This window comes from Clinocottus analis, unplaced genomic scaffold, assembly GCF_023055335.1.
Source record: "Clinocottus analis isolate CAN_PGR_092001 unplaced genomic scaffold, fCliAna1.0.p SCAF_23, whole genome shotgun sequence".
Classification (NCBI taxonomy): domain Eukaryota; kingdom Metazoa; phylum Chordata; class Actinopteri; order Perciformes; family Cottidae; genus Clinocottus; species Clinocottus analis.
In genome coordinates this window covers 5,697,224-5,723,681 of record NW_027175965.1, presented here as the reverse complement: position 1 = coordinate 5,723,681, position 26,458 = coordinate 5,697,224, and the positions used below count along the sequence as shown (strand labels likewise).

The 26,458-nt window shown below is 40.5% G+C and overlaps 1 protein-coding gene across 1 annotated transcript; it reads right to left on the bottom strand.

Moving 5' to 3' along the window:
* Positions 1-424: 424 nt before the first annotated feature.
* Positions 425-26,294, bottom strand: znhit6 (zinc finger HIT-type containing 6). Its single transcript, XM_068589481.1, has 10 exons — positions 26,110-26,294; positions 25,659-25,724; positions 24,064-24,170; positions 23,864-23,949; positions 22,342-22,445; positions 13,338-13,406; positions 13,041-13,121; positions 9,349-9,429; positions 4,181-4,305; positions 425-2,099 (listed from the first exon to the last, which is right to left on the bottom strand). The coding sequence occupies exons 1-10, from the start codon at positions 26,268-26,270 to the stop codon at positions 1,729-1,731; spliced, it is 1,251 nt and encodes a 416-aa protein (XP_068445582.1). The 5' UTR covers positions 26,271-26,294; the 3' UTR covers positions 425-1,728.
* Between the last annotated feature and the right edge of the window lie 164 nt (positions 26,295-26,458).

Here is a 26,458-nt window from a genome sequence, read left to right as displayed (position 1 = left end):
ATAAGCACTGCTTTGGGCCGCTGACGTTAATTCAGCAAAGTGTATGAAGGCCCAGCTGGATAATATATGAGCACATGGTCTAAAACATATGGCAAAACCTGAACATGGATATTAAATTGACACAAAGAGGAAAAGAGTTCGGGGTCTGTGTGACCTCCCTTTGCCGAGGGATGCGCAGTCAGATGTGAGATCATTGCCTCTGACTGCAAAAGGATGGAAAATGCGTCATCACAGGCCAGACATCAAAGAGCGCCCGTCCATAGGGGTTAACATCCAAAAGAGGTTAGCAGAGGTTATAAAAACACACCTATAAACACAGGCCCCACCAATAAGCCGTACTGTCAGTTGTTACTGGCACTCTGTTGTTGTAATAAACTAACATTAGGTAAGAATACGGTACGTCGAGGCACCGCATGCGCAACAACATTCACACAGGGAGACACCCCAGAGGTGTCAGAAAAACGAGCATGTCAACATTAACTTTTATTAGCTGATGGAAAAATGAGACTAATGGTCTAACTGAAGCTTGACAGAAAGGAAAAATGAGTTGAACTTCAAAGGTGATGAGGCACAGCGAGGGGCTGCTTCAGCTTTCAATTAAAAATAGTCAAAAGAGGGACATATAACATAATGAGTGTAAAACACAAAGACTTCTCTTTAACTGCTGAGCTTTATAATTATAGTTTTTTTATAAAGCGTTTTTCAAGATGCCCCGACTCTTTACACAACCAGAAAAAAAAGAGATCTAGACAGCTAAAGACACACTGAAGGCACAAAGTAGCAGAAGACATTAAATCAAACATGAAATCAGTATAATTACATTAAATAGCAGTAGAGTACTTGAGCTTTCAATGACATCACTTGATCATCACCAGCAGATGGAGTTTGCCAACTCGGAAAAAAGTCGATGCGCACGCTGAACACGATAAAAATCTCATGAAAGTTGGCTTTAAATTGAGTTTCAAAGTGTACTACTGATCTTGGAAGCAATCCTGTCCATTTATTAGGTGTTCTGAAGCTTTCGATTATATCTCATAATGATTATGATGATTGAAAGTCCAAACGAGCTTATAAATGTACCTCAAGATAAGGATTATAGAGATCAGAAGATAGCTGCTATTTCCAAGGTAAAGAATGAACTTTGAAAGTTAACTAAAACATACAGATGAGATTACCCTAAAATTTTATTTTTGTTGCGCTTGGTAAGATACTAGTTTCAGCATCTGCCACACAAGAGCAGCAGTAATACACAAATGCCAAAAAAAGAAGAAAAAAAAACAAACATAAACATTAACAATGACTTGATTCGATCTACAATGATAAATTGGTACCAACCACTGTTTGTTTCTCAAAACAATCTCTTTAAAACAACTATAAACACTGTCAGGTTGCATCGGTCCACCATATACTGACACAAGATTGATGACTTCCTGTCGGGCATGGCTGCCTCCTCTTTCATTTCACTCTTCACATCTGGGCATTATCATTCCAGTCCACAGCCGAGAGCAGCCTGAGCTGACTCATTTTCATCATGACAGTGATGGATATGAACAAGCTGCGACTATTTCCCAGCATCATCCTTCGTCATGCTGACCTCAGCACATTTTTTCTTCTTCTTCCTGACAGCTCAATTGTCATCAGAAGGAACCAGAGACGTTCTCATGTATTCACTGGTCCCTGCTGCTGTCACTGTGTTAATGAACAGCCTCCACAACATTAACGTCCACACTATCTTTGAGTCACACTATCTTTGAGTTTGTCTTCATTTACCTCCATGTCGTTGGCAGGGCTTTTGGCATCGTCACAGCTCTTACCACATGGAGTATTTTCTTCAGCCTTTCCTTTCTCCGACTCTTCTTCATCACTACTGTCCATGAGCTCCCCCTCCTCTAGACCCCCCTTCCCTGCTTCGCTCTTGGTCATTTTCACTTGTGGACGTTGAGTTTCGGGGCTGGTCTCTGGGGTTCCTTCCCGGATGTCGGTTCCTCTGAGGTTGCAAGCTCCTTGTAGAGATGGTGAAACTCGGATGGCACCCTCCTTGTCTTGGTCCACCCCCTCCTTCTTTAATGCAAAACCTTTGCAGGCCGAGGCAGGTTCAGCTGAAACAATATGACCCGTTTGTGTATGAAAAGCGAAACGAGACACGATTCTTGCAACACAGTAAACTTCTACATGTCCAAACATATACACAAGAGCGGTCAGTTGCGCAAACATCGTTAGAGCACAGCTGGGGTCAGGCCGAAAGCGGAATGGAGAGGAAGAGTAAAGACAGTTGGGAGTGATGACGCTATGGTTTGGCTCCATGCTGGTTTTCAGGATGAGACAGCGTGCCAAGCAATTAGGTATGCAATAAAGTAGGGTGGACACATGTGAAAGAATGGATGCAGAATAAATGGCTGTCAGAACAATAACATTAATTATCAGCAATTACTCCCCAGTACGATCTCTCCACAGTCTGCAAATTTATAAAAACGCATGAGCCTATTTGCATGAAATTCACTTGAAAACGTGGACACTTTTGCCAACACATTTTGAAACGGTTATCCAGCTGAGCCTATAATATGAAAGATTAATGTCATTCAGCATTTATTCTTTGTGCTGCAACATGAGGCAATTAAAAGCCATGCCTGCATCCAATTAACCATTTATCGTCGACACGGACCATTACTTATAGAGTTTCAAGGTCCATCATTTTTTAAATCATCAATAAAAAAAACTGCTGATGTAAGCACATGTTTTTCAACATCAGAATTTTTCGCAAACTTAGGCTTAGGTGTTGTCTCGTGGAAATCTTTTTATTCTGCATCTGCATCCCATTTTCACAAAAGCGCTTACTCCGTCCCGCCACCCAGGTGGTTGGCAGTTGGGATGTCTTCGCTGTTACGCATGGCTATAAGACTGACACGGTGTCACGTGGTCTTCAAACGCCTCTTCCCGCTTCAGAAGCAAAGCCGATTGTTTTACCTAAAACAATAGTTAATATCTTTATCGTCCTAAGACTCAGGCATTGCTTTGTTGAGGTTCTGACTGCTTGCACTAAAGGTAGGTTTGACCCGTGACGTCTTTGCTTCATCGCTAGCATAAGTAGGTTTGCCTACACCTAGCATGCAAATAGTGAGAGAAGCATGCAGTCACCATTTTGTTCATAACTTATTACTTCAAACCTTTCTCTCCCTACAGAGCTACAAAATAGCAGCTACATTTGGAATGGTAATTTAAGGTGTGTCATCAAAGAGATGCTGTAAGAGCCAGCCTCGACTGCTTGAATGTAGTTTTAACCTGATTACTGACCCTCAACAGCACTGTAACCAAACGAGATGTGCCACTGCCTAGTGTCCAACTGCTGCTTATCACTTCCTGCCCACCTTTTCAGGCCACGGCAATTATCAGGACGTTTCTATACCTAACATTAAACCAAAACAGAGTGTCACCAAGGCCTTATCAGTGAAAACACTCACACACTGAGACTAAAATGACCTCATTCGTCATTCAGCTCGTCTGGGACTGACTGTGTAATGATACTGGGTTAGTGTGGTCTTTTGTGACCACACTAACCCGACAGATATACACAGTTTGACCACTGTGCACATTTGAATGTGACCAAACGGCGGTGTGGTGTCTTAATGATATGCAGTCCTATTTTGTCATGATTTCTCTTGCCCTGAACATCCGGCACTTAAAGAGACACACGGGTGAGAAAAGCCACATCTCCTGTTTTCATTCTCGACTGTCATTTCACAACTCATGAGATCACTGTTCAAAAGTAAGCCCCGTTTGATCCTCTCTTTGGCCACTGTGGCTGTTGAGGTGAAGTTCGTGTGTGTGATGCTGTGCAGAACACCCTTATTTCCGTTGGGGTAGCATGTTGCCATAGTGAAAAATAAGGGAGCGGGAAGTCTCAAAGTCTCAGCTGGAGAAACCAGGACATGATACAATGCTGTTGGAATTGGGGAAGTGCATAGGGGTTGACGTTTTGGGGCAGTGTCGGGCTTTGACTCAAGTCCACCCTTTTGTTTCGTTACAGGAAAAAAAGAAAGAAAAAAAGCATAAAGCTAAATATAGAGATGCCAAATTTATAATTTATTCTAATAAAGCATTAGTTGGTTAGTGCCGGTGCAGAAATTAGTATAGTGGCAGGACTGAAGAGATTTATGAAATAAGAAAAGATGGTGTTTTTTACCTTGTCCTTTTAGTGGAAACTCCTTCCAATGGTCTCCGAGTACAACATGCAGCACAGGATATTCAATTAGTGTTTTGTAGCTCAGGTTGTCCCTCAGGGTTTTGCGAATGTCCAACTCGTGGTACCTATTTCAAATAAAATTAAAGCACAAGAAGGAGTTACGCAGTTACATCATGCTGGGTAAATGATGTGATATTAGGGTCATTGTGGGTAATTTCACGATTGCTAAGTAGCCAGAAAAGACGAAATAACCAACAAATAACCACTGTTGTTGAAAATATTTAACTAGTAACTGCTGCTTTTCATTTCCAGCCACATGGGACATGTTAACGGCGGACAATTAATCCGGATTGATAGAGATTTGAGTCATGTATTGGCACATTGAAGATCCTGCTTGATGTTGGTCCCATGAGATGAAACTGACTAAACCAAAAATCAACAACATCTCTCACATAAAGAGGGTCTCTCACCCCTCCTTCAGCTCTTTGTGTGAGATGACATCAGTCTGGTCTTGTCTCTAAGTAGTCCTGTCATGCATTAGGGATGGTCATAAATAACCAGACTAAATAGTTAACTGGAGTCTTGGGAGACGAGGCTTGCCTCGACACCAAACCGATTCAGGACCATCCAGCTTGGGCTGTCATCACTAAAATACAAGGCATCATATATTTTGGATATATACGGTACCTGGCACCACCCAAAACAACTGTCAAACCTGTGCCAGACTGAAGATTGTTGAGCCATTGTTTGTTTTGCTGAAAGTATAAGCAGACTGTGAACCGCCCAGGTAGACACCCACTCCCAAAGGCAATCAAAGCACTCTGCCATAGTGTGACATTTACAGGTCGTTACTGGCGGGCTTCCAAGTAGCCCTCCCTCCTCAAAAAGAGTTTTCTCTTAGGTGGGCTGAAGATCATTTTTGCACAATCCCACAAATAAAAAGCAAAATGTGTTGGCACTTCCTGCAGGACAGGATAAAGGAAAAGAAGGATAGCCTGTGGGTCTCAACACACACACAGGACATTCCTTGCCACAGTGCACACTGCAACACATGGTCACAGGGTATTTCTGGCCAGTCTCCACATCAGAAGAGAAGAAATAGCCTATTTAAAGACGGATTCTTGCATGGAAAGAATAATGAACCGGCAATAGGGTCAAAAGTTAAGCATTGAACCCAGTCGGTGATGTGGCTGCTGTTTGCGCAAACTAATTAAAGAGAGCAGGATATGGACAAGGACTGCATCCATTAGCAGTGTGCATACCAGACATAACCATTTCCACTTAATTTGTTTTTGTGTGTAATAAAATGAATATGTGTAATAAATGTAATCTCCCTGATGTTTCTTTTATTTTCGTGGATACACAAACTAAACAAAAAACATAAGTGTTTGTAAACAACACTGAGCGGTACATGGCAGAGCATATTGTGGCTCCCTGTGGTGTTGATGCAATTGTTAAAGTTCTGGCCATTTCTAGAAACACGGCTGGATGGCTCAGCCAACAACACGCACACATCTGGTCTCTATATAGTGTTCTAGTGAATGAACTGAGCAGAGGGCAAGGCTGATGTTCTCTTCACAGAGGTTCCTTTTATTTCCCTTCCACTGCTGAGACCTATTAGCACGGATATAGCAGTGGTGAGTGGTGAAACGACAAAGAAACGCTGCAAATACCTTGATGCTAATAATAATAATTTAAAAATATTGAATTAATTAAGTTTGAAAACAAATTGAGCATGTCCATGGCTGCTAATTGGTACCAGCATTGCTTTGTGAAATTGCTGTTGCTTTGATCAAAAAGCCATTCACCACTATCCATAGCATTCACCTTTTTTAATATTTAGCAGGCATGTGTTTCCAATGTACACATGAGTGAACCACCAGGCCTTTAAAAAGGTGAATTTAAGATATTATGTAAAATCGAGAAAATTACCTTGAGAGTCCAAAGGGTTAATGAGAAACTGTGCTGAGTGTGAGCTATTATCTCCATATTCAACAAATTATCCCTTCTCCTCTTCACTTCACTTTGACCGCATGCTTTTCGCCTCAGTGTGTGGGCATTCAGAACACATGCATTCACATCCCCACAATCTCAAATATGGCACTGAGCAATTCCACAATTTATAATCTGCTTGCTATTTTAGTAAAAACTCCCAAAGCCAGTCCAGCATTGCAGGAGACTTGAGGAAGCATCTGCTGCACAAAAACAAACTTGAAAACATCGCTTTGGGGCGATCTGAGGGAGAGCAGATCGACAGGCTCTGGAGGGTTTGCCACAATTATGTGAGAAAAAGGAACGCTGGGACAGGACAGAAACATCACTGTCTGACGGGTGCACAACACTGATTAAAACAACTAAACGCATGCACACAACACACCCCTCCCCCCCCCCCACTTGTCCCCTCGCCCTCTCTACTTCTGACATGTCAACAGAGTGGCTGAGAGGAAGTATGAGATGGGAGGAAAGGGCATCCTCTTGATGCAAGTAGTGGGCAGAATAAAAAATAAACATAAAAAACCAACACAAACAAACATCCAGACGGGTGTGAATGGTTCTCTTGATGTTCCTTTCCAGTAAAAGAGTGTTGACTGGTTACACAGCTATGTTTATTTTAGCACAAGAGCTCCTTTATTGGAGTGGGTTGATATTCCAGTAGACGTTCAACAGCAAAAACATGCAGCCATGCCTTTTGTGTCCGACTTAGCAAACGGCCTCTAAGTAGCCATGGCTACCAGTGCCCATAACCTCATAACATTAATAACACGTTTGAAAATGAGGGTCTTTTTTTTTTTTTTTCTTCAACAACGTGAAGGCCCCTTTTGTGGTGGCAATGCTTTGACCTCGTATTGGACCCCTAATGTGACCTCTTCTTATTAAAGCTATAGTCTGAGGTCATGGTCCTGTTATGCAACTGTACTTATGCAAGATAATTGCTGTTGAACAAGCATCCTAATTTTACCCTATTCATCCGTCCTCAATATAATGTTGACAATAAATGCTTACCAAGAATTACGGACTTAAACGTCCTTCATTATATAAAGCCGCACTCTCGCTATTGAGGTATGACAGGTAAAGGATGGAGAGGGGGAGATTTATGCCACTGAATTACTCATTATCGCAGACTTGACAGAACACAGTCAAAATAGTCTTTCTCCAAAGTCTGATTTACGGCTGTGACTGTACATCACTAATAGATGTAAAGAGTAATTTTTCTCTGGCAAGTGGTAACAGGTGGAGAATAACAACTGTTATGACTCAATTATTACAACTTTCTGAGGAAATGTCTGTGCCTATGTACCACTCCACCTTGACACGTACTAGAAGCGGGACATGCTTGGCTATGAAAGCCTGAAGCTAGATGCAGACGGCATTTTGCCATTCTGGGGAGCGCCCATGATGATTTCAGTGGAGGATGACGTCACGTGCATACCGTGCATAAGGATGCTACTTTTAAAAAAACTTAGGCCAAGTTCAGATTGCTGTTATTTGGGCTCTCATTGGCTGTAACTGCCAGACAGTCTACAATATGACTGTGATGCCGACTACATCTTTTAACAGTTAAATTGCGTCTGTTTTCTTGTCAAGGAAGTCCAAATAAGGTCGGCGAGTGCAAACTCAGGGCTTGAATCCTGTTGTTACTACAATCATTGTCCATGCCATTATGATTGATAAATATGATATTAATATTGATGAAAGATCCCAGGGATAAGTTATCTACTGTCAAGCCAGTATTCATTGCGACGTTTCAACAAGAAAGAAAGAAAGGAAGGGCACGCAAGCTGGAATTCAAATGTGGTGTTCTGACAGAAAATGCAGTGACTTTAACATAGTAAGAGTAGACAAGCTATACGAGTACGGAGAAATCCACTAACTGGTCGGCTAATTTATGCAGTGTAAAATGCCAAAGGCTTAAGCTAATGGAGGTCGAGAGAGATTTAAACTACTCAAACGTTCATTACATTCACGTGATAGTTAAAGCTGGCAGTTTGACAGCTCATGCTACATCTTTGCGCGCATGTCACATCTTGACACTCGTCGATCAGTAATTCCTCTCCATTAGCGGCCATATAAAAAAATCTACAGCTTAGAAAGTGTGTGAGGCCCACCCCACTGGGCAGAACAAAGGGAGCATATGTGTGTTATAAAGATGAAGGATGGGAGGTTTCACCAAGGGGCAATGATTATGAGCCCTGAGGATAATCATTCACTCTATGACTAAGAGAGAATGGAGGACAGCTAAAGAATACAAAAGTAGGGGAGGCAAATGGGTGCCATCAACACCATCCCCTGACACCACACAAGAAAGAAACCACGGAAAAAGAGAAAGTGAGTAAGAGAGAAGGGAATGGAAGCAACGCTGGAGGATGTAGAAAGGAAGTTACGAAAACAAGAGTATTTTTTTGATCAATGGCATTTCTCAATGTTGGCATCAAAGTCAAAAGGGGAGGAAAAAGCCCTCCTAAGGCCTTCCTGACAAAATTCTAAGGAGCTCTGCAGGAATTTACAAGTCAGTGATGTCATGTTCCTAAACTAATTATTCCGATTAGATACCCGCTGAGTAAAACAGTCATGAATGGCAAGTCCAACAAAATGGTCACACAGACCGGATGCTTGAGCAATGAGAGGATTCTGGCAGTTTCCTTTTGTTTTCAAAACTCATCCACTCAGCTGACATGAATATGAACTGTGTCTATTTAAATTATGTACTGAAATATGTGCCAGTTGTACTACTATACATATCACCGGTTGATGTAGCTCAGATTGAACAGTATTAGGGTCTACTGATAGATTCCCAATATTACAGCTGTGCCAAAAGGGCTTCAACATAGAACAATTTATTTTTTAATTATACTATGTTACAAATGACAAAATATGTCTCATTCTGTGCAGATCTAATTCAAATAAAATTCATAGCACTTTTCAAAATGTATAGTATTTATGATACGTGTTAAGTTGAAACAAACCTTCACCGATATATCAGGTTATTTAAGACCCATGAATATTGGACTCAAATGTATTTATTTTTTAAATCAATTGAGTGTGAACAACAAGTGATGAACAGCTGATTTCAGCACATACAATGCAACAAATGGCCTAGAAATCAAACACACATCACATTATATTGATAAAAAGAAACAGACAGGTGACGAGAGGAAAGAGCATCTCACCTGACAGAGTTGGCTTTTCTCCCCTCCGCTTTCATGAAGACTTTCACGTGATCAAACGGAGTGCGTACATACACCTTCAACCTGGAACAGAGATCCACATCAACACAAGAGGTTAGAGTCTCAACTGCAACCGAAGAGAAGACACTTAAAAACATGTGTTTCTGAAGCTGGTTATCATAAAAGGTCAAAAAACAAAGAGCTCATTGAGTGTAGCACAGGCGAGACACAAATGTACACTCGTCTGGTATGCTGACTGATGTATGTATGGCATCTGACTGAGGCTTCTTGTATAAGGAACAATCCTTGATGCAGCTGACATCCACAGCACCTGAGCCTGCTGTTAACAGCCAGCCAATGAGCCATGGAGCGTTGAACCCCACACACTTGGATCTCGGCTAAGCACAGGTTCTGTCTAAATTGTTAGCACTGGACATTCAATGTTTATTTTTAAATGTTTCTCTGGAGAGCAATACGCTCCGGCTGTAGGTTTTACAGTAGACGGTTTACTGCTGACTGTTATCAGTACGTTGGGTCAGAGGAGTCAGATTGCAGATCCGCTAGAGGTTCCGATTAGAAATACTGAATGTTCTCCAATCAAAGAGGCTCTCTTGTTCAAAGACTGCAGTTCATGTTGGGAGAAACTTGAGCCTGGGAATTTAAAAAGAGAGTGACGCAAGAGCAAAATTACAAAGATAAATGCAGTGAAGTAAGATTGTGGTAATTAAAACAGAAGATGGAGAGACACCAGGCGATTGCTGGGTGACTGAAATTAGATCGAGTTGGGGTCACGACGTAAGATGACCTTTGAATAAGAGTTTTTAGGAATTCATAAACTTAAATTTCCTCTTTGGTTACATTGTCTTGGGATCATGACATCGCATATGAGCTTTTTGTTATGTCTAAAACTGTTTTCAATAAAAAAAATAATTGAACCTATTAAAAGTAGCTTATTCATCTGCTCTTTGGGAAACATTCACATTCAAATTGAGCACAAAGTGTGGCGGAACAGATCAGCTGTGTTTAATTCATTCATACATTGTGTTTTGGCTGCAAACATATAATATTTAAATAAATAAATAATATTACTGTACCGCGATAAAACACAAAATAGAAAATAGAAAACATCTTTGAAAGTTGCTTCTTATGTAGAACTCTTGTACATCAGGCTGATTGTACTCATTGTGTAACAGGCATAATCTCTCAACACACTGCTGCCAAACTCAAGTACACAGGTCTTCAACATCAAAGCTGTAGTCATGGCTACAAACACCCAATATTTTTAGATTACAAATAGGGAGGATAGTGAATAAATCTGGAATACAACAGTTCATTGTATTTTTGTGTTTTAACAGCTGATTCATGTCAGCAGCAGCGACGCTCAGGCGGCATCTTGACAACACACTTTTAGACAGAACAAAAAGCTCATATGCAATGTCATGATCCCAAGACAATACGAAGCATTAGCAAATGTGTGTAACCGCGTCACACTGGTGTAGGTTTAGGGGTTGTGTGCTTTTATGCTATGCTTCAATAGTGTAGCGATTTATCCGTATCTGCGTTTCAATAGCAATTATTGTGAGCAATTCAATTAGCTTCGTTTCCCCCCGTCTCATTCCAAGTTGGTATGAACATGAGAATCCAGTAACTGAACACAGCTCCACTGTTGCTGCCAAGAGCAGAACTGTTCTTTTGAACTTTTTAGGAGAAAACAATGGGCTGAGTAACAGTCATTACTCTTATTCTTAGAAGTCCTTCAAACTATATTTCAAACTGGTGTTGACTTCTGGGTCTATTATCACATTGTTAAGTTCCTTACTTCTCTCCATGAGCCCAGTTATTTCTTTGACTGAATGCAGCACGCTATACTGGGGTTTCTGGCTTTGCTTCAGCAGGAACTGTAGTTCAAGGCACTATATTAAATCAATATAACTAAACAGACATGGCAACAACGCTGCATACTGAGTACTGTCTATAATGCCCTTGGACTCGGACACTATGGAAACAGCTTTCACTTCAACTGCACACATCCTGTAGCGAAGCACCTCTCACCGAACATTATTCCCTCATTCATCAATGTGAATTAGCTGTGTGGTCGTACTATGCCATAAAACATGGACAGAGTGTGAGATGGAGGCACTTTCCAAACCGAGTGGGTAAATATTAACAACCACCACTGACCCACACAGCTGTTCCCTGCTGTTTGTACGGGCTGTCCATAATCACAACCCCTGTAATACTACAGCTACAACTGTGTGTGTGTTACATGGGAGGTATACCTATGGTATGCATGTTTTATACAAGAACATGATGGTGCGTCTACCTTTTAATGATGTAATGTATAAATCATCTGAACTAGAGCTCCACCGATTGCAGATTTCAAGGCTGATTTTTATTTCCGATTTTTTTAAAGTCTGATCTCCCAATTCCAATTTCTTTCCGAGAACTGTAATTTACTGCAAGGCTGTTCTTTTTCACCCCTTTGAGTCATCTACAGTGGTTGTTTGCCCACAATAAAAACACACATATTTTGAATGATTAGGAACTAATTATTGGATTTCATTTAAATATTTGTTTGGATTAAAAGAGCATTTTTGGCATTAGCAGTTTTAATTATGTATTATAAGCTGCTTGGATCGCAAATATCTTGAATAATTCAAATTTCTCACCAAAAACTACATTTGGTCATAGGGCCAGCATGATGGCGTGGCTGTAGTTCCTGCACAGCAAGCGGGACCCGGGCTACAGCGAACCGGATAAGTGGTTACAGATCATGGATTGATAATAGTTATAACTTACCTTCGCCTATTACTCAATTATACGGAGTAGAGCTTAAATGCATCATAAATGCATCAGTCAATACAGCTGTTTTAAACTGCGCCGCCGAGTGGGTCCCTAACTAGAAACAGCATGCATGAGAATGAATTAGAATATAATAACTGCTCGATTAAGTTCATTTTTTTCAAATGTTTTTAAGATGTTCCTCCGCAGCTTATTTTCGATTGCTTGCAGCTGTGACAAGTTGTGAGCTTTAGGTTTTCTTCACTCACTATGACGAACTTCCACACCAACGATGTGTGGCTGTGACGTTACAGTCCATGCCATTGGGGTACTACAAAACCAATAGGAAAACCGGCTTGATTCTTTACACTTGTCACCTTCACATATCACTTACATTCTACCTTAAAGTACTGCTGACATTGTACTTTATTTAAAGGTATTTTAACTTTAATTTTATATCTACTGCATACTTAAGATTTAATTGTAAATATTATTGCACTCCATTTAGTGTTAAATGTTTATTGTCTAAATATTGAACGTATGCACCTCCCACAAGGAAAAATTCCTTGTATGCGAAAGAATACATGGCAATAACTGGTTCTGATTCTGATTGATTAGCCGCTGCTGATTGTTCTTTATATCAATAACGGTTTTAAAAGACTCAAAAGTGTGTTGGTGAATACATATCTCCACTTATTGTCAAGAAGTGACCTGTAGTTACAAACTCACACAAGCCTACACGTAGCTGCAGGAGGTTTACAGATTTTTCATTCTGGAAAGGAAAAGAGTACTTGTATCAGATTGGTACTCTGCTAATGCCCCGAGTTTGGACATCTGTATCTGGTAAGAAGATGGATCTGTGTGCCGTGCAAACATATTACATGAAACTTAAGTGTTCATTTGAAAAGACTCACTTTTGGCGCGTCACAGGGTCCGACTCTGTAGGGTGGATATAAGGAGTCAAGATCTGCTCCACGGTTTGCCTGTCGGACACCCTAAAACAAGACAGAAATGTAAATGTGAGGGAAAATACGCTATTGTCAACATCCAAATCAAGTCAAATTATAATAAATAATGTCTCTGTGTGGCTGTGATAATCCTGAACAACCACATGCAGACATTTGTGACATGTGCTTTTATTGATAAGTGTTGATAACTTGCTCTTAGATAGGTGTATTATTCAGGGAATTGAATGTTGTTGCGTAACTCACCTCCTCTGACTGAACTCTGTGCTGCTCTGAGGAAAGATGACCTTCAGGTGCCACAGGAACATTTTTTCTCTAAATGAGACGGAGAAAAACTCATTTAGTTTGAGCTTGTAAAACGCAGTATTGCTTGATTCCTGTTTTTCACAGACAGATGATGTCACCGGTGCTCTCACAGTATTCCCTTCAGAGTCAAACACAAATGCTCTTGTTTTAATTCACGGCATGAAACGGATTCAGCCGTAATCCGTCCAAGACAATATGCCTGGCTGCTTCCAAAATCTTGTCCATCTGTGTGACTGTGTGTGTGTGTGTGTTTGTGTACATGTGTAACTGAATAAACCAGAGTCACCATGGAGACCATGACATACACACTCAATACTAGGACACCAGCTGGTGGATATCACATAATGATCACTTCTTCTGGGGTAATGCTCTGGGCAGTAACTATTAAACGTGGTTGGGGTTTTTTAGGTTGCTGGGCGTGCTCTACAACCAAACATTTATCCCCTAAACAGCCACTGTGTTCATACCTACTAATGGCATCATGATTCAGAAAAAGCCAAGAAATGTTATATATCAAACAGTTTAGTAAATATGAAAAACAAGATGCATTTCCACCTTTATTTTTTTTTATAGTAAAGGTTGCATTACTAGTGATTTAGTTAGCCTAAACACCATTTTGACAAATTAAAATTAATCATGATTAAAGCATTATTAACTCAGACATTACAGATAATGATTCCAAGTCCAGAAGCCAGGAATCGAGTGAACTCCTGGGAACACCATGGAGTGTTTTGTCAAATTTGATGTAACTTGGACAAGCGACAAGTTCAATAGTGATGAAAGTTGAATAAACAAGCACACAGTGGTCTGTGCAGCAAAGCTCCATCGCTCAACAGATTTAAGTTCAGCATGTCACCCGCAGCGGGCAGAGCACATTTATTTACTGCAGTTCATTTTAGCTGCTTGCCTGAAAAAGAAACAGCACCATTATGCCTTTGTAACCGGTAACGTTTCTGTCAGGTTGAGTACTGTTTTCCCTGAACTAAAAACAAGCTGTTGGGGCCTTTTGGTTGGAGGCTGTGCTGTATTGAAGACCTGAAACTAGCGATTGAGACCATAAACTCATGTTGACTGAGATAATAAATCCAGTGAAAAGTAGGATCATTTTCTCAAAGACAATCAGACTTCTTTTTGCAATCGGAGGAACGGCTACTACTGGCCATTTGAAAGGATGTAAGTTTAACGCACTTCTGCATTGGCTTTCAGACCCAGAGGTTGCAGCCAGCTCAGGACCCAGGAAAGCGCAGTGTTGAGTGTGAAGATGTGTGTATGAGCGGTATTGAGAAAGCAAAAAGCAGCAATGCCACAGACCAAGCATCCGACCAGTTCTGAACAGGCATGTTTGAAGCGGGCACTGCACTAGTGTAGATAAAACCAAAAAAACATCAAAAGTATATTTTTTGCTGCCCCCGAGAAATAGGATATAGTCTACTGGCACAGGCATCAATAAGTCCTGCTCCCCAATAAACCCATGTACCCCCCCCCCCCCCCCCGCCCCCCGCCATACTGAGTTAAAACTTAACATCAAGGACTCGCATTGACCAAGACCACAGAATTTGCCATATACAGGGTGGAGCTGATTCATCAACCCATTCTCCATCAGGATAAAAAGACATGTTCTTGATGGATCTGAAGGATGAAGATGAAACGAAAAGCATAATTGTAAGGCACGTGTTGGAGAACGTGTTATTAGTGCTCACCAAAAGAGATCCAAAGCAAAACTTGGAGGTCTTTTGATATTTGTAATATTAAGATGTTTAGATATTTTTGGGGCTTTCTGCACAGTTACAAGGAGATAAGGTACAATCATTTGTGGAACGAATGTATGCCAATGTGGAGAGTGGTTCATCTGGGTTTTAAAAAGTGACTAACTGTAAAATATTTAAAGAAACTTCAACGTGTTTAACTCCAGAACAGAATTTGGTGGGGAAGTAGGTGGTTTATTTAGGTTATTTTCTTTTAAATGTTGCCAACATCTAGGATTATGCAATTAACTAATATCTCTCGTCATTCAGCATTATACAACAAAGGGCATGTTGTTTCCTTAAAAACAGGAACAGGATGGGTAGTAGGAGTTCAAAAAATGTAAAAGTATATGCAGTACTGGCACAACACCCAATAAAAGGTGGTTATGAGTTTCCACTTGGCTGTAAGGAGAGGGTGAAGGGGTAAATCTGTAGGTAGTGAAGGCAGCTGCAGGCATGTTGGGAGTGTAAAAAAGGTGCTGGGAGGTAATTCCCTCAAACTGTAGACGTACCTAACACCTATAACCCCTTAGTCAGAGGAATTTATGCGCTTGCTCCCTTTTGGCGAAGTTTCTCTTTTAGTGCAACAGTGTGTGTGTGTGTGTGTGTGTGTGTGTGTGTGTGTGTGTGTGTGTGTGTGTGTGTATGTGTACAGGTATGCATGCGTTTGTACGTGCAAGAAAATGAAGGTGGAGCACCAGGTGTGATGCCGTTATTCTGTCATGACAGCAAATGGAAAATATGTCTTCCAATGGAAAAAGGGCTTGCCCAAAGATGCATGCAATCACTTCAGGCAAGGCCAGCAAGCATACCTGGGGTAAGTGCCATCATTCATTGTCGGGGAGAAAAGAGGAGAGAGCAGCATAAAAAAGTCAAAACAGAAGCATCGCTGGGAGAGGACGACTGCTTTGAATACCAGAACCGTCTAACAGATATGGGGACGCATGGCCAAGTCCTTCAATTTATTACATGCCCGTTTAAAAAGATTAAGCGCTTAATGCACACATACACTTTAAAAGCGTTATCTGCTCCATGGACTGCATTAAAAGGTATTTTTTCCTTCGTAATTATTCATCAAACGGCAATATAATTGGTACATGACCAGACAAGAGTGGAGAAATTGTTCTATAATTAATTGTGTTTGCCTACAGGCTATACAAAGTGCTCCATTTTACTAATGGTAGGCACAAGTCAGTATATATTTTTTTTTATCAGCTTTAAAAGTAATTTGGTGAAATTGTTTTGTTTTATTATAAAAACACGGTGTCCTGAGTCAAAAAAACCTTGAGGTTTCAAATCATTTTCTTGAGTTGCTTAAAGCGGATGGATGTAATCATCTCTGCTTCCCAAGCTGTTGTTTCATCTTTCTTATATTGGTAGCAGAATACTTCAGTATTCACAATGCTACACAATGTTAACACAATAAAAAATAGCTGACATCGCTTGTCCGGAATTCTTACGAAACAAAAATACTTCCCAAAATATTCAGGACCAAGTTTTTACTTCCACATTAAAAAACGATCTTTGAGAGAAGAGGTCATTACAGCTAATGTTTAAATTTCTCATTGTTGCCCTGACGAGCTGGCGAACGCTGAGCATTTCAGGATGCAACTAGACCTCTATCTAAACTTAGGTCTGAGCAACTGTCAGCACTTTGCATCCGTGAAGGAGGCTGAGAAATAAAGCAGACGCAGAGTGGGATGGATGAATTCATGAACAAAAACACACGCACCCTGTTGATTAAGTAAGCGATTGGAGTCACTTTTGCCATCAACACTTGAGAGCAGGAAGCCTGACTGGCGGTCTGGCAGTCAGAGCAGATCCATCTGGCTGGATTAACAATTGGACAGATCCAACAAAAACGGTGCGGCAAAATGAACCATGTGTCTTGTGTATGTGCCTGTCAGTGATCGACGCCAGGATTTGGGTGGCAAGTGAGTGCCGGTGGACTGAGATGACAGGACTTTGGAGCCTCTCTACTGAGATGCAACAAATAAATCCACTATCCAAAGCCACGCACAACCTCAGAGGGTGGAGTGCAGAGAGGCTGAGGAACCAAAAAAGGAGAGAAGACACAAAGATTACAGGCAGCTGCATCAAAAGACTCAGTCTTTAAGTTCTGGCTTGAGCCTGAGTTGCTGGACAAATGCCGTCATGTTAAGTCACAAGTCTGCTTTCTCTGAAAAGCTTAGAACACATTTCTGAAAATAAGATATTAAAGTGTGGGTGAGGGTTTGAGTATCTATGTGTACGTAAATCTATCAAGACAAGTCTACAGTCAGCACACCATGAGGCTGTAATGATCATTACTTGGGTGAAAAAAAAGACAGTTGACAGGATGACAAATGGAGAGACATTTTTGCAAGCCTTACCACAAATGAGAAAATAACCAACACGGGTCTGATGTGGATAGTCATTAGCTTTCGGTATCCTGACACAAACTGACCTGTTGGACTAATGGAACGTTTGACCTGTGCTAGATGTAAAGTTAAAAGACACCCGAGGTTATTGAGATCAAACCTCAGGGTACCATGGAAATGTTCTTAAAGTTTGATTGAAATCCATCCAATCATATTTTTTTGCCAACATGGCCACCTGTAGATTCAAGTATTAGTGTGATTTAGAAAATACAGAGTTTCATGGCCAAAGTTTCAAGTCATTAACCTTAAGGTGCTGCTGTTATTAATGTACAGTTAATGTACTATGTATTACATTTCGGGCACCACATGAGAACCTAAGCATTACGATGTAATGCTTCCAATGTAATGCTTCCTAAGCATTACGATGTAATTACGATGTAATGCTTAGGAATTAAAAGTCTTCCACCAGCGCATCCTCGGCTTTCATTACGAAGCAGGCAAACGAATGGACTGTTTAAGGCTGGAACCTGCTTCTCCGGAAATGTATGTAGGACAAGATTATTTGACATGTCAATCAATCTCATTTGAAGGCAAAAGTGTGTCAATCTTTTCCCAATAGCCACACCGATAGGCAAAGTGGAGTGTTTCTAATGTACAACCCCCCCAAGCCCTAAGTGTGTCTGTTCACACCCGGAATTACAATGCATTGTAATTCGTGCCGCTGACACTGCTGTCAGACATTACAGCGGTGTACAGAGCCTCAGAGAGCCGGGGGATGAGAGTCAAAAGATGTGCAGCTTAAATTAATTGGTTGACCTAAACCGCCTGTAGGTGTGGATGCGAGCAAGAACGGTTGTCTGTCGATGCGTCAGCCCTGCAATAGTGTCGCGACCTGTCACGGGGTGCACCCTGCTTTTGTCTCAACGTCCGCTAGGATCAGTCAGCTGTTTAAATATCAATATTGCAGTCGTCATGTTCATTTAACGGTGGGAAGCCAGAATCGTGATAGCGATTAATATTGGAGCAGTAGTTAATGCCAGGTCTGAGAACATATCGGTTTCCTGTCACGCAACAAAGTGTTTGTGTGTGAAATGATTTCATGGATTGAGCATTATGTAGCTCCACGAGAAGCCGTTACAGCGGGACGTGCATAGTTTGACAACCGAACAGAAAACCAAAGAAAACGTTGACCATTCTTGGGCCAGAATTACATTCAATGAAAGATGCGGTGCAGAACGTGCATGAGAGGTTTGACTACCAAGAAGCCCTCAGAACCTTACATGACGCACAGCAACACACAGTGTTGCCTATGGACAACTCATATCAGTTCGCTAAGTCAGAAATCTAGTTGTAGGTGATTATAGCCACTCGATTTACAAAAGCAATAATTAGCACTTGATTTTTATCTGTTCCTCGTTTGTTCAACACCTGTATATATATATATCAGGGTACAAAAAGAGGTCACCTCAAACCCAGAGAGCTGGGTTAAGTGAGGCTGATAAACTGTAGGCTGACATACATGGCACAAATCCAAAGCTTCTAAAATTACTAATTATCTCAATTATAGAAATATGTGGTTATTATCCACAGTAACCGCCTCTGCAATGTGTTGTCTAGTCAACTCAAGCTGTTCTTGAGGAAAATGGCCTGCCATGCCAGGCTGAAGCTGTAGAAAACACAATTCCACCCGAACACAGCTACTCCCAATGTTCTGCCAAAGGCCAGCTAGTATATACTTACGCTCCAGGGGCTGGACTCAGAGGATGCCTGTGACTCTTTTTCATTTTTTTCAAGTATTTGTGTCTAATTTCATAAATTAGTCAACGGCAAAAGGTGGAAAGAAAGTAGTTACATGGCCATTATTTAACAAGCAAACATTCAATCAAAGAGATACATGCTCAAACTCCAACACATACATTCACACTTATACAAGCACACACACCATTGCCAGGCATGAAAGCTCCCTAGTCAGCTGTCTGCCAGTAATGATCCTTCTCTGGCAGCTTGAGTGCGTAGCATGAATATGTCGCTAACCAGCTGCAGTCAAACTGCTCACACATCTGCTTTTTATATTATGTACTTGGTACTTTCTGAAGCACATTCTCTCTCGCAATGTATTGTATACCTTTCATCCCATCCCTTGTGTCCATTCGCTGGTCTCTGAATGGGACACAGTTGCAGTGACATCTTCACAGTGAGACACGGTGATACTAACCAGACTAAACAAAGACATGCTGTGCAGCTGGCCAAAGATTCCTCTCCTGAAAGTGCAGCAGCAAATATATAAATATTCTTCTTGTGTATTTTGCTGGAGCAGTTGTGGGAATTTTGCACATTTCCAACATTGATGAACCGTTACAAAAAAACAAAAAAAAACTATTTAAAAGACATTCTGGTCTCATCCTGCAAAAAACATTCCGTCACCATCTGACAAGTGTTGAGTTGGGAGCGAGGACTTTGGAGCTGGAGGGTGGGCTGCTACAACCTGACATAATGTTGCTGCATACAGAGATGTGAGACGTGCACATTTAACTCACCAGCTGCAAAACACCACAGGCAGACGTGACAGACGAGGGGTAGACTTTAAGGACGGAAAAGAGGGTGGTGATGGGGAAGCGAACAACATCAAACCATCTGGAGAGACTGACAAAGGATTTTTTTTTTCTTCGTGGCAATCCTAATTTGGCACCCAATGTTGTCCCTGGGTATTTCAGACTTTAATATGCAGTTCAATAACCATTTTCCCCTCGCCCCTCTTCTATTCTTCCACAGAGGGATTAGAGTGGCGGAGTTCAGGCTAAAAAAAATGTAAATGGTAAAACGATTGGCGGTGGGTTGTTTAAGCAGAAATAAAAGATGTCAGATACGACAGGACCACCAGTTGAAGCAAGCAAATTGTAAAAGTGCCCAGGCAAAAGACTTACTTACGACTTCAGGTTGTAAAAGGAAGTGACACAGCTCAATTAAAAGTTTGCAGAGTTGATCATACTAAGTGTATTTCTCCCAAAACCATTAAACTGCAAACGGGGGAACAGTTAAATAACAATACCAGCCTTGTTGATGGTGTTATAATCTGTGTTAAGTGTAATTTAAATGATAAAATAATTAGAAAAAAAATACCATTGTACATTTTTCTACAGTTTGTTCATTGGCCACAAGGAGTCTTTGTCCATTAAACTTTATACATTTCTCAGTAAGTGAAAGTCTGATTTGGTGAAAGATCTTTCACAATAATTACTGGCTTCAGTCAACAACACTAGGGCTATTCGGCTCCAACACAGGGTAACATATTCAAACACCATTTCTGAAAATATCACACGTTTTAAGAGTGATGCAACTAGCAACCGACTAATTACAGATGAGGTCAACAGCGCATAAACAGCTGGAGACTGACCCTCTCCCTGCCAACTCTCTGAAAACTCGGGACGAGACTGTGCTCATGTACTTGTAAAAATACTCTGATACAACCGCACCCGATACCACTTTACAGCGGCGGTAACCTCTCGTCAGTTGATAATGAGTGGCCCAGCTGCAACGACAACCCCATGCACAAACCTGTTAAATCCATCATTTTTCGCCAGCTGCAGTGTATGTTCTTTGACCATTGGCCCTATACCGTCCAAGCTTGAAGATCAACATAAAGATGCTCAAATGCATTTTGAAACTGTAATAAAACAGCATGCCTTCAAAAGGTTTATTGACGAATGACTACAATGCGTTGAGTATTAGGACAGAATACAGTAGCCTAGATGTGTTTTTTATTCATCTAATCCTGCAATATTTTTGTGATTGTTCCTTAAAACTGGGGTAAGAAGAAGAAGATGCACTGCCGATGCCTCATGATGGTTTGGGGGCGGCTGTATAGCTCATGGTTAGAGTGGTCGGCCTGTAACCGCACAGTAGTCATTTCAATCTCTGGTCTTAATTCCTGGTCTCCCCAGAGTTTGCATGATGAAGTGTCCTTGAGCAAGACACTGAATACCCCTGTGGCTCCCTGAAAGCTTCACCGAAGCACACTCCAAGAATATTTTAAATGCAGAGGCCAAATGGCTTGTATGCATGTAAAAACATGCCTTATGACGAATGTAATAAAGTTTAGGTTTAAGTTTGTCTGCAACATAGAATATGGTGATTTTGCTCCTGAGCAACAAGAGTGCATGTGTGTGTCTGTGTGCTGGTTGGAAGCTCCAAACATACTAAAACTGACCCCATCTGACAAGGGCCAACATAATGGCAAGTTACAACTGCCGTACGAAAAGCTGAAGAGATCCAGTGCTAGATACAACTGCTGTTAGGGCTTAACAAGAGTGCCATCCTGTGGTTAAGTAAAACATCACTAATCAGAAGCTCATTTGCTCAAGACTCAGCAAGATTTAAGTTCACCGGAAAACTACGCAGCGTTATCTTTGACTGTGACTGAGTGCATCATTAACGGCCGCAAGATGTTTTGGTATAGTGGCACTGCTCCGATGGAAATCGTAGTACAAGTGAAGGATATTTAAGAAAATAATTATCTACTTCATCATGGTCACAATTTCCTCAAGACAGTAATAAGACGATAGAATAATAAGAATAAAAAGAACAAATAGTTTTTTAGTTAGAAAGTATATTCATCTGACTTTTAACAGGGAGAGCCAATGCTTTAGAGCCTAAAATAATTCATATAATACTAATAATAATATAATAATAATTACTCTGCAATATTGACTAAACGAAAAATATATTGTTCCAAAATATGTTTGCAGAGAGCAACAAACAACTACAGCTAAGGACAAGACAATTAACAATGCTCTGTTTAACGTAGAAAGATATTGTTTGTATGCGAGTTATTTCTCTTACTTGGTGAAGAAGACGGTCGAGTTTTCTTTGCTCTTAGTGAAGGTGATGGGGAGGAACCTCAATGTGAGATTCATCTTTCTGCCGTTGGCTGCCAATCTCTTTGCCTGTAAAACATAAAAGTAAAGACAGCACCGTACATTATCGAAGTGTTAGAATTTATATAAAAAGGATAAAAATCAAGGCAACAGACCATTGACAAAAATCTCACATCAGCATACTTCGGATAAAAAAACAGTGTTCTGCGACACAGCATGTCGCCGAAAGCTTCTATTCTTAGCCTTGAACAGATTTGTTGGGGCCACAGGCAGGTTGACATTCAGAGGAAAAGTCAGCAAGGTGTGGGGGTTGATCTTCTCTCACAACAACAACAACTCATTAACAATTAAACCAAAAAATACTTTTTACTTGGCTCAAAATTGTGAATGTCTTTCCATTGTTGCACTCTTGTAGTTCCTTTTAAATGTGAGCTATGAGGATATATTAGACATTAAGAGAGAGGTTTTAAAAAGGTATGGCTCTCCACAAGGCTACAAACAAATTACTGCACTTGAAATGTTCTGGAGGAAACAAATCCCAAAGCTTATCATGTGCCAAGCAGTTATCTCTCGCTGGGAATAAGCTCATTATCGTGATTGATTTGTGATCGCTGAAGCAGCCACTGCCTCAACAAATCCCATAAAAGAACATGCATTACTCGAAGCTATCAAATATTATGTTGTCATAAAGAAACGGTGCAGGTGAAAGCTGTCTGGAAAGGACACTGAATGTTACATAAATGAATGTCTGTGGTTTGGAGCAGCAGCAGTAAGCATTGCATAACCACTGACGCAAATTATACCAAGTAAAGCAATAAAAGCAGGAGAAAAACATTCAGATGAAGCTGTAAAGCTTGGTGAATTAGGTTTTTAGGAAAACATCTTTTCAAGAGTAATGTGTATTAGGTATTTAATTTCATAGAACACGTGCACCTCAACTTCTTATATAATCAGGTTCTCTCTTAAAAAGGAGCCATAATAAACAATCACAAATGAATTGCTTGTAAATAAATATATATATATATTAAAAATATATATATATATATATATATATATATATATATATATATATATATATATATATATATATATATATATATATATATATATATATATTTATATATATATATATGGATTTTAGACTCTCTCATTGTCTCAATATTGTATATTTTTTTCATTTTAGCCAACTTCATATGTTATTCCTGTTATTACTATACATCCTAAACAAAAAAAATGTCATTTGACTTCACACGGTATGGTCAGTGTCCCATCCGTGTGTTCTTGCTCTGCTCAAAAGTGAGTCAGTTTATGAAAATCTCTCAGCTTATGAATCAACTCTTCTGTCTTTGGTAAAGTCCATTGCTGCGTTTCTTGCCATGTAGCAGCCGCCTGTTAATCAGTTGTATCAAATGTGTGCAAAATAAACAATACAGGGACAGAACAAACTGTTCTCAACACAAAGCAAATACATTAAATCAAGGACGTACTCTTGAAGTGGAACGGGGAGTTTGGATAAGTTTGTCTCTGGTGGCCCCACCAGCAAATCGTCCTGTATCCTCCAGAAGCCTGTAGTCTACAGTGCAGGTAAAGAACACATCGTAAACAAAAATACAAGTAAAAGAGTACCATTAATTTTTCATTCACTATTCTTCAGTTTTTCAGTCATGAAAGTAAAGAAGACGCTCACCACTGAGAAGTGCCATTTCGTCAAAATCTTTGAGGGTCACAAAGGCGGTTTTATTTCTGACTCCGCTGCATCCCGTATCGTCTTTGTGTTTCTTCACACACAGCAAGCTGGAAAAAAAGAACAAACAGAATTTGTTAAGTAATGCTTCAGCCGTCTCAAGGAATTCAGTTTGGCTGCTGTCGTTCAGAGAGCTGCACAGAGCAAAAAGACCAGCCTCGGTCAAAGAGAGAAGGGAAACCAAATGTTTTTTTTTAAGGACTGCTGGTCTGCTGAACTGAGTCCTACAATTATAAACTATGGCATACACCTGAGACAAGGTGGACAACCACACCTAGATTAGCTAAAGCGGTTATGATCATTCCAGAAATATGTTTGTTTAAGACTCACATAAAACAAGCTGATGTTTTGTTGACTCATACTTGTGTGGACAAAATCCATCAACTGCTAGCTCAGACATAAACACAGCCCCAAAAAGAAGCTGACTTTATTCAGAATCCAAATCTTTCCGAAAACCAACTGATCTCTTCGGTCCTCACAAAGTTTTTACTCGAAGCAAATATGAAAGTGTGAAAGCAGGATCAGACAACACATTCAATGATAGTGATGATGAATCCGAAAATGGTTTTGGAAGAAGGATGAGATGTCCAACACAATTATGAATCAAGTAAACATGAATGTAAAACGATAGTACAGTAAGATTATTTAAATGGGAACATATGTCTACAATCATACTCACTAGTTACCAAGCGCGTGGACAAAAGGAACTAATGCAAGTTTTCGGGTGAATGTGCCAGTTAAGATAATTGTGTTTCTCGTCTACAGCTTGGTCGGACCTCACTCTTTGCGCTTGCTTTACTTCCACGATCCATCGCCTATATTATTTTAGAAATTGCATAGGCCACATATTTTTCTTGCATCTATTACATCATCTTTCCTTACATGTTGCATTACTTCAGACTTGCATGGAGATTGTTTGTGGCTTTTAATGAAGCTATGTTTTTCCAAGTAATACAAGTTTTGCAACAGGGTGTTTCTTTAATTAGTATACGCTTACACTTTACTAGACTGTGCTTTTTTCCATTTGAAAGAATAAAAAGAAACAGGCTGCAGGCTCATGGCGCAGTCAATATTCAATGTTAGAGTGCCAAGGTGCACTATAGAAAGGAAATGGGATTTTTATTTTTTAAGGAACGTTAACTTTTTTTTGTCACTTTCTGTACCCTCTGCAGTTCAATTGCTTCATTATTAAAAACAACAATGATTATCTAAGCGAGGTGTGCAAAACAATTGGCTGAAGAAATATAAAATTGTGCTGTATCATTAATTAGTGATTAACTACTCACGGAGACCATTTGCATCAATAAAACAGAGATTTTATGTTGATACTCACATTAGCTTTTGGCCAAAACAAACCCTGATATGAGTGCGACATATAGCAATATGATACAAGAACCAAAATTCAGGAATCATTGTTATGTAACACTGATCATTTTGTCTTAGTTTTTCGAGCTTGTGACGCTTCAGATTTGTTTAGGGACCCTTTGGCTTGTCATTTGTCAGTAAAACCACTCCATTACTTGTTCAATTAATCTCACCTGCAAGTATTCCCCAGACAGGCTGGACATCTGTACTTCGCCTCTTCTGAGCCACACACACCACAACTGCAGGACAGATAACAAGTTAGCACGGAGCACACATAATAAAACACAACTTCTCTGAAGAAACACATACACGTCAACACACAACACTCATTCAACGTTAGCAGTTATTATGTTATCAACGTTTAGGCGGCATAGCTCATAGGAACAGAACATGACAGGACGAACTCAAGGAAACATGATGTGTGGAAGCTAACTTACTAGCATACTTGCTAACTTTGTAGCTAAGCCAACTAGCACACGTCGTTAGTTGACGTTGTAACGCCTAACGTCACTGCTCTTTATATCTCTGTAACTTTTACAAAAACAGAGCTCGAGCTAATACGCTAATGTTAGCTCCCTTCAATTTGCGCTTAGCTCCCGACTTCCTGTCTGTTAAAACACTTACTTGGAAAGAGCCATCTTTCTTTTGGTCCCTTTCATCGCCTCCTCCGGACCGTTGTTTTCCATTTGGCTCTCCGCAGTTGACATTGAGTCCGTTGTCGGTACAATTACAGAGCACATGACAGGTGAAGAGAAGTCCACGTTGGACTTCAACGGTGGCGGCATCAAAACAAACCCTCTTCCGCCGGTGCACGCGCTTACCATAGCTGCACGTGGAGATGAGTTCCGGCTGGAAAGCTGCTCATTAGCGCCTCTCGGTGTCAGTGGAGGAGAACTACAGCGTCATCCAGTCGTGAGAACCAATGAAACGCTCAGCTGATAAGGATGGGGGAAATATGTGTCTGTAATAATGC